At 46.6% G+C, this 9,030-nt stretch overlaps 1 protein-coding gene across 3 annotated transcripts; it reads right to left on the reverse strand.

The window, feature by feature from the left end:
• Positions 1–175: 175 nt before the first annotated feature.
• LOC105709928 (histone H4) lies at positions 176–7,339 on the reverse strand. 3 transcript variants are annotated; one of them, XM_064370534.1, is made up of 2 exons: positions 5,964–7,339; positions 176–2,391 (listed from the first exon to the last, which is right to left on the reverse strand). In XM_064370534.1, the coding sequence occupies exon 1, from the start codon at positions 7,120–7,122 to the stop codon at positions 6,811–6,813; it is 312 nt and encodes a 103-aa protein (XP_064226604.1). In that variant the 5' UTR covers positions 7,123–7,339; the 3' UTR covers positions 176–2,391; positions 5,964–6,810. The 3 variants fall into 3 exon arrangements, with proteins under 3 accessions (XP_064226604.1, XP_064226603.1, XP_012297535.1); XM_064370533.1 differs by lacking the exon at positions 176–2,391 and adding an exon at positions 2,408–3,329; XM_012442112.2 differs by lacking the exon at positions 176–2,391 and adding an exon at positions 5,054–5,662.
• Positions 7,340–9,030: the final 1,691 nt, after the last annotated feature.

Genomic DNA, 9,030 nt, shown 5'->3' on the forward strand with positions numbered 1-9,030 from the left:
GGAGGGAATTCGCCACCTCGGCCTTGCCGGGGTTCTGGGGGCAAACGTGCAGAGAACTGTGCTGGGGTGCCGGTCGGGTGTCGGTGAGGCCCGCACCACCTCCACCAGCACAGTGGTGACCCCCATATCCTGCCCGTAAGCCAGAATTGTCGGAGGAACGGGGTGCTGGCGGGCTTTTGTTAATCTGAAGAGACCCTATCCTGATCTCTACAGCGTGTGTGTGTGTGAGAAAGAGAGAGAGAGAGAGAGAGAGAGAGAGAGAGAGAGAGAGAGAGAGAGAGAGAGTGAAACGGCCTCACTCATCAGGCTGGAGTGCAGTAGCACAATCAAAGCTCACTGCAGTTTTGGACTCGGCTCAGCGATTCTCCCACCTCAGCCGTCTGAGTAGCTGGGACTACAGGCATACACTACCATGACTGGGTTAGTTTTTTAATTCTTTTTGTAGAGACAAGGTCTCACTTCATTGCCCAGGCTGGTCTCGAAGTCCTGGGCTCAAGCCATCCCGCCTTGGCCTCCCAAAATGCTGGGATTATAGATGTGAGCCACCGTGCCTGGCTACACCAATGTTTCTGCCTGGCAGATGGGTCCCTCTGGATGGATACTAGGCACTTCAAACCCAGCTTATTTCCAAAACCTCATGCATCATCTTGCTTTCCAACCCGATTTGTTTCTTTCCACATTCTCCATCTTCATGGAACACACCATCATTACCTCCATCTCTACTGGTCTGGTGTCCCTTCCTCTTGTCCTCTGTCCAAATCCCGTGAGTTCCAAATGTTACTAAATCTACCTTCCGACTTTCAGTTGTATCACCTTTTCTCCATCCTCCCATGACCATACCTCAACTGAAGCCCTCGCCAGCTCTGGTCTAGTAGGTTAGTCAGGCTGGTCTTTCTGCCCTGCCACTGAGCTTCCACTCTATGAGAGCTACCTTTAAAAAAATGAGGGTTTTGTTTTTTGTTTGCTTTTTGTTGTTTTGAGCCTCTCACTTTCATGCTTAAAATTTTTCTACGACCTTCCCATTCCCTTCAGGATGAAGTTAACATTCCTTTGCGTGGCAATTCAGAGCACTGGAGGCTAATAACCGGGAAGGACTCGAGTTGGACAAAATCAAGTTTGAATCCCAACCTTTTCCATGTAAACAGGTGCATGACTTAAGGATTTGTCATGCGGATTTGCAGGCTCAGGCATGGCCAGAGGGACTAGGACACAGACCCGCGAGAACGCAAGCACAGCCGCGGGACCGAGTAGGAGATCAGGTGGCAGATCTCCATAGGCCTAACTTTTCCCGTCTGTAAAATGGGGTAGCAGTAACTTGCTCATAGTTTTGTTGGAAATAGTAAAAGTGACAATTTCTGTAAAGTACCTAGCACAAGCCATGTGCGGTGGCTCATGCCTATAATCCCGGTGACTCAGGAGGCTGAGGCAAGAGGACTGCTAGAGGCCAGGAGTTCGAGGCTATGGTGAGCTGTGACCGTGCCACCACACTTCAAGCCTCAGTGACAGCAGTGAGACCCCATGTCTTAAAAAAAGACCTTGCACAGTATTTGGTGCAGAACAAGCGCCCCATTAATTTTTGCTACTCTATTAGCAGTTGCTAAGTTAGAAAAACTCAAAGTATCACACATCTAGTTCCTCATGTTTCCCACAGCCTTCTCAGGTTTCAGATGTTTTTGCAGCTGAACGAGAATGTTCTAGCCCCACACGGCATCTGCAATCTCCAAGCATACAATATCGTCACACGTTCTGTTTCTGTGCAGAATGTCTTCCCCGTCTCTGTGACCCTAAAAAAACCCCATTCTTCAAGAGTCAGCCCTGTGAGCCTTCCCTTGCTCTTCTTTGCCCTCATCTCTTTGGGCCCTCCTTGTTTCTGCCCTCTCTTATCCTAATACCCCTTCCCTTCCTTACCTGGTCACCTTAAGTACAGTGAAACCCTGTCTCAAAAGAAAAAAAAAAAAAAAAAAAAAAGGAAACTACATTGAGTGGGAAAGGCGATAAACACATCACCTTTGGTTTCTATATCACTTCATGGCCTCATTTTTTTTTCACATAGAACTTTTCGTTTGATCCCTAAAATGATCCTGTGACAAAGGCAGGAATTGTCAGTAATCGGCTGGGTGTGGTGGCTCATGCCTGTAATCCCAGCACTTTGGGAGGCCGAGGCAGGCTGATCACATGAGGTCAGGAGTTCGAGACAAGCCTAGCCAATGTAGTGAAACCTGGTCTCCACTAAAAATATACAAATTAGCTGGGCATGGTGGTGGTCACCTGTAATTCCAGCCACTTGGGAGGTCGAGGCAGGAAAATCACTGGAACCCGGGAGGCAGAAGTTGCAGTGAGCCGAGATGGCGCCATTATACTCCAGCCTGGGTGACAACGGCAAGATTCCATCTTGAAAAAAAATAATAACATTCTCAGTAACACTAAAGATGTGAAAATTTAACTTTGACAAAGGTAGGATTTCTCATGGTTTGTATACTTCAGATCACCTATCTACCTAACTTCTGATCATTTTGGGGAAAATTATATTCACGCTTATTTTAAGAAAAGCAAACTATTAGAAATGTTCAATGAAGATAAACACTTATAAATCATTCTTAAATTTTCGTGAGCATTTTTCCTGACAATTATATATTTATACGTATTTATGTGTACTAGCAACATTCTGCATAAATTACAGTTCAGTTCCTTTGGCTCAAGCAAGGAACTAACCTGTACATCACTGGCTGGAGTATGAAGTACAGAGTAAGAGGTTGCAAACAACGAGAATAAGAATATAGTAAAAGATGAGCTACTCAGAGAGGTAAGGAGCCAGTAAAGGGAAAAAAGACTTCAAATCGATCCATGGTGAAGTTTGATTAGCCAGTGGGACATGCAAGTGCCTCTATGACCGTGGTAATGGGAGTAGACCACAGACTGGACTTTATAATCATTTGTATATATTTGAGTGGAAGTCTTGAATCCATCTAGGGAGGGAAGGAGGTGGCAGCCAGAAGCTGGCTCATGGAGAGCACCTGGGCTACCGAAGGATTGAAATGGGAAGGAAGTTATTTTGGGAGCAAATCAAAGAGAGAAATTATATGCCTTGCTGTTATAGATGGCTAAAAATAGCATTATATCCTTCAATGTTACAGATGGTTCAGAAAAAGGGGCTTTTATTAATGTAAAAGCATACATAGCTGCGTATTCTGTGACTTGGCAATGTTCGGGGGCTGACAGCTGATGGAGGATTTAGCCACGTCTATACCATAATAGTATGTGGTGGACTTGACATGGTGGGAGCAAGGGCGAGTACTAACGTCACTATACAGATGTATACGGTGAGAAATCTTGGAAGAAAAAAGAAAACACATCCATTAATTATGAACTTAAGTACTATTAGAAGTACAAACTGATATTTAGTAAAACAAGCTGGCTATGTTTTTCATTCATACATCTTTTCTGTTTGCCCCAAATTCTTTGAAGAAACAAAGGCTGTTTTACCTTTTTCCGTCTATGTTTTCTTGCTACAAGAAATGTATTAGGATCATCCATATGGTTTCTTTTCCGTCAAAGAAAGCAAATTTTAACATTTGGAAAACATCTGGGCAACATATGTTCAGATTCTAAATCCTTTTTCATTAAAACAAAAACTGTTTAAAAGAGAGAGAGAGCCGGGCGCGGTGGCTCACACCTGTAATCCCAGGACTTTGGGAGGCCGAGGTGGGTGGATCACGAGGTCAAAGGATCGAGACCATCCTGGTCAACATGGTGAAACCCCGTCTCTACTAAAAATACAAAAAATTACCTGGGCGTGGTGGCGTGTGCCTGTAATCCCAGCTACTCAGGAGGCTGAGGCAGGAGAATTGCCTGAACCCAGGAGGCGGAGGTTGCGGTGAGCCGAGATCGCGCCATTGCACTCCAGCCTGGGTAACAAAAGCGAAACTCTGTCTCAAATAATAATAATAATAATACAGAGAGAGAGAGAGAGAAAAAAGAGGCCGGGTGCAGTGATCCCAGCACTTTGGGAGGCTAAGGCGGGTGGATCACCTGAGGTCAGGAGTTCCAGACAGCCTGACCAACGTGACAAAACCTCGGCTCTACTAAAACTACAAAAATTAGCCCAGCATGGTGGTGGCACCTGTAATCCCTGCTACTTGGGAGAGTGAGGCTGGAAAATCGCTTGAACCCAGGAGGTGGAGGTTGCAGTGAGCCAAGATTGCACCACTGCACTCCAGCCTGGGTGACAGAGTGAGACTCCATCTCAAAAAAATAGAAAAAAAAAAAAAAGAAAGAAAGAAAGAAAGAAGAGCTGTTATCTACATCAGTGGTTTTCAAACTTTAATGTGTATCAGAATCACCAGGAGGGCTTTTTTAAAGTACCAATTACACGGTCTCATCCCTCAGTGTCTCATTCAGTGGGGCCCAAGATTTTTTAGCTCAGGTGATCAATACTGCTAGATGAGAGGCTACACTTTGAGAACAGTGGAGGTGTTTTCCATTGTTGGATGGATGAGAGGCTACGCTAATTCAAATAATGGATGTTTTCCACCCCACTCCCTTTCTTTCTTCTTTTATTTCTCTTCAAATTTTATCTCCTTCTTTAGTGGATCTTGGTGAGGATCAGAATATATTCACCGGCATTGCCTTTAAAGTTAAAAACATCAGCGATATTTCAAATAGCAATGCTGGAAATCACAGGTCAGATTTTAAAGGGAAAAGGAAACATCCAGAGCATTAAAACCTCTATTTCTCGCCGGGCGCGGTGGCTCATGCCTGTAATCCCAGCACTTTGGGAGGCCGAGGCGGGTGGATCACGAGGTCAAGAGATCGAGACCATCCTGGTCAACATGGTGAAACCCCGTCTCTACTAAAAATACAAAAAATTAACTGGGCATGGTGGCGCGTGCCTGTAATCCCAGCTACTCAGGAGGCTGAGGCAGGAGAATTGCCTGAACCCAGGAGGCGGAGGTTGCGGTGAGCCGAGATCGCGCCATTACACTCCAGCCTGGGTAACAAGAGCGAAACTCTGTCTCAAAAAAAAAAAAAAAAAAAAAAAAAAAAAAAACCTGGACAGCTTCACAAATGTTATTCTTGCCACTTCCTCCCTGCCCCCGTCCCCTTTATTATGTAGCTCAAGTCTCATAACGGGCCTTTTTATTGCACGCAGGAAATGATACTTTTCAGGCAATGGACAGATAACTCGCCAGTAGGATAGCAAGCATTCTGCTCTCTATGCGGAGTCCGACACAAACCCCCACGTCCATGGACAAGTTTTCCCTCGTTTCCCAGCAGCCAGTGACATCTGTAGCATTTGGGCTCCTATAGTATTGTCTAAATTTCTCATCATATTGAATACGTATGGCCTCTTACCCTTGGATTTGCCATTTACTCCTAAATGCGTACTGGTATGGATTTATGTCGCCTACATATTATGCACTTATTTCTCTTCTCCGTTCTGATGCTAAGCTCCTGGAGGGCAAGTCTCGCATCTGCTGCTTTGCTGGCAACCCGATTGCTAAGTACTATATTTTAAGCCTAGTTCATTCTCAAGTGTTTGATGCTGATGAGAGCAGCCACGTCTGAAGACCAATAAAGCAACTACTGGTTTATCGTTTGGGAGCTGACAGAATTTATTCTCTCAAATACATACACCGTCCAATTTCCATGTAAAATCATAGGCCTAGAATGCAAATAATAATAATAATGAAATAAATAAATAAATAAATTTACGGGCAATGCAATGGCTGCAAAACTATAAATTTAGGGATTAGAAATGGGAACCCACATTTCAATCCAAATTAGGGCAACCTCAAGGTGGTAGTGTAGAGAACAGCTTTCTGTGATCTAGGCCATGCTGATATAGGGTAATTGTCTTTTGCCTTGTCAAAACTGAATTGCACTTTCTGTATTGATGGTGGGCACGTTTCTGCAGGTCTCTCATTGTAAGCTACAAGAGGCCCTAAGGGGTAGAAGCCACATACCTGGATGACCTGTTCCTTGAAGTTGCTTGACGATCATATCCTTGAGTCACTTTTATAGAAGGATCCTATTAAAATGTCTCTGCATCTATATCGTTGCAATGCCACAACCGAGACGGTCATCTCACAGGTCCTTGATTAAGTTAAGGGGCCTTTTTATTGAACATAGGAAATGATACTTTTCAGGCACTGGGCACTAACTTGCCAGAAACGCGTTTTTCAACTGTACTAAGATTGATAATTAGATCTGGTTCTGCAAACTCACACTTTTATTTGAAGTGAGCTGAGACCGTGTGCGACGATGCCATATAACACGAATGGACCCTTACATAGCCACGTAGTCCACCCGCTGGTTATGCAGAGGGGAAAATGAAGCCCAAAAAGGTTAACTGACAAAACCTGAACGGATCAGGTGAGAGCCGGCATCTCTGGACTGAAGATCTAAGGCTACTTTCCCCACTTTGCCTGAGCTAATAGAGTGAGATTACACAGCAAGGGACGTTTAAATTGCCAGTGCAAATTACGTTTCCCCCAGGTGTGCCTACACTGCACAAGAGCGAACCGAAAAAGCAGCGCTGAAAACCTAGAGCATTCAACCTTTCACATCGAAAACGGGCAAAATAAGCCCAGGCAAGCAAAAGGTCAACCAACCATTAAGTCCTTTAAGGCTGCGAGTTCTATGGACACCAGCTTTCTGTTAACTTGAGATCCGCTTGTCACCCCACTGGCAAAGTTACGTTCCAACATAGTTACTGTTGTACTTAGTCAAGTGCTCAGCTCCTCAGATGAGCAAGTGGTCGGCCCTAAAAAGGGCCTTTGGGATGGAAACGTGCAAAGCCGGAGCGGCGGCCTAGCCTCCAAAGCCGTACAGGGTGCGCCCCTGGCGCTTGAGCGCGTACACCACATCCATGGCCGTGACGGTCTTGCGCTTGGCGTGCTCCGTGTAGGTGACCGCGTCCCGAATCACGTTCTCCAGGAACACCTTCAGCACACCGCGGGTCTCCTCGTAAATCAGGCCGGAGATCCGCTTAACGCCGCCACGCCGAGCTAGACGCCGGATCGCCGGCTTGGTGATGCCCTGGATGTTGTCCCTCAAGACCTTGCGGTGGCGCTTAGCGCCCCCTTTGCCTAGGCCTTTTCCGCCCTTTCCTCTGCCAGACATGACCGCTGCAGCCGGGAAGACAGCTTCTGTCAGGGCGAGGGCCGCCTTCCCCTGATATACAAGACTATCGGACCAGATTGAAAACCGAAAGCGCGCCGGCGGGAAGCGTTCTCAATTGTCCCCGCCCTCTCGACATTTCGTCATTTCTTTTGTGTTCCTCTTCTTCCTTCTCAGATCCTTCTCACTCTCACCCTTCCCCCTCCCCCCCCTCGTCCCCGGGAGAATTCAGATCCCATCCCGCGGCGTCCGGATTCTGCGGTGGCTTTGGCCTGTGTCTGGTCTGGGGACGCCCGGAAGGCACTGCACGGAGGCTAAGGGAAAGGTCTGCAGGGAGCCCCAGGAAGAGCAAACCGAGGCCAGAGACCGGCAGGAGCGCGCCAGCTCAGCATTTAATCCCGACGAACGGATTCCCAGCCGTGCTTATGCAAAATTGCAGGAAGCGCCGTTCCGACGACGAGGCGGACACGCGAGAGGCGACCTCAAGAGCAGCGGTGCCGGAGATCCGTGCGCCAGGGGACGGCGGGAGGGGGCGGGTTCGCCATAAGTCCCGGCCCTAGGCTCTGTTTTGTTGGACCGAGCCGCTCTGTTTTCGCTCACCCGGGAGAGATCTGGTCCTGGGAGAACTGGTCTCAGCACGCTGCCGAGCTTTCTCGTGCAGGTCAGCGAATCCCAACACAGTGTCAGTCAGAGCCGTGCTGGGAGAAGCAAAACAGTTCTCGGTATCTGAGGGGGATTGATTGGTTCCAGGGCTCCCGCCGACACCAAAGTCCAGGATGCTCAAGTCCCGTGTAGAAAATGGCGTAGGATTCGCATGTAACTAGGCACAACCTCCCGTGTACTGTAAATAGTCTCTAAATTACTTTATAACACCTAACCCAGTGCAAATGCTGTGTAAGCAACTGTTATACTGCTTTTGTTTTTACTATCTTTTGTTGTACTGGGTTTTAAAACAATTCATTTGTTTGATACTTTCGATCTTGAGGAACCGGCGTATATGGAGGGCCTGCTACAAGCACAGGGAAGACTGGGGCATGTTCTGTGCATCCCTTTTCTGCAGATCCTCTAAATCGGCCTTTGCTCTCAGCCAGGATTTAGTGCCCCGCTGTGGCCCGTGGAGGCCCCACATGGAGCCAGCAGTTTGCCAAATTGGGTCTTGCTAGAGGACTATCCGCTCCACACTGAGAGTAATTACCAGAAACTGCGCTATGAAATTGGTTGGGGTTCTTAACTGTTAACATGTTTATTACTTTATCAGGGCCCTCTGTGGGGGAGTCTGAGAAAATGTCCTGGTTTCCGCTGAAAGAATCGTGTTTTGTTGGGGATTTGTTTCCGAAGAGTATTTTTAATAACTTCTGTGCCCTGTTTAATCTCCCTTGGCTCCACCTATATGCTCATAAGTCTTGAATCTATATTCAGACTTCTAGACTCGAAACATTTAGACCCACCTGGTGGCTCTTCAGTCATTTTAGGCTCAAAACTCTAAATCTCCCCAAATCAAAATGTTTAAACTTAGAATCTCCAGGGTGTGACGCACGGAGGATGACAGAGCAGTCTCTCTCTCTTTCCGCATAAAGCTGGTTCTCAAGTCTGCCTGTTGAACGGTTCCACCGCGCATCACAGCATCTACCTGCCTAAACCAACACCCAGCATTGGCAACACATATCTTCCTCTCCCTTGGCTGCTTCAGGACATAGAAGAAACATGCCCTTTTCTGACTGTTTAGTATCTCTCGCAGAATCTATCACATTATTTCATATCTCTTTACGTCTTAGTACTCCACCGTTTTGTCTGTGTATTCCTTAGTGATTTTTGTTTATTCTTTTTTGTAAACTGACATTTAGTTCAGTGACCAGTATAAGCTCAATAATAGTATGTAAAAGGAAAACTTCCTGCATTTCATTGCTTTTA

The sequence above is a fragment of the Aotus nancymaae genome, unplaced genomic scaffold, assembly GCF_030222135.1.
Source record: "Aotus nancymaae isolate 86718 unplaced genomic scaffold, 86718_ANA_hifiasm-v0.15.2.pri h1tg000108l, whole genome shotgun sequence".
In the NCBI taxonomy this organism is placed as follows: Eukaryota; Metazoa; Chordata; class Mammalia; order Primates; family Aotidae; genus Aotus; species Aotus nancymaae.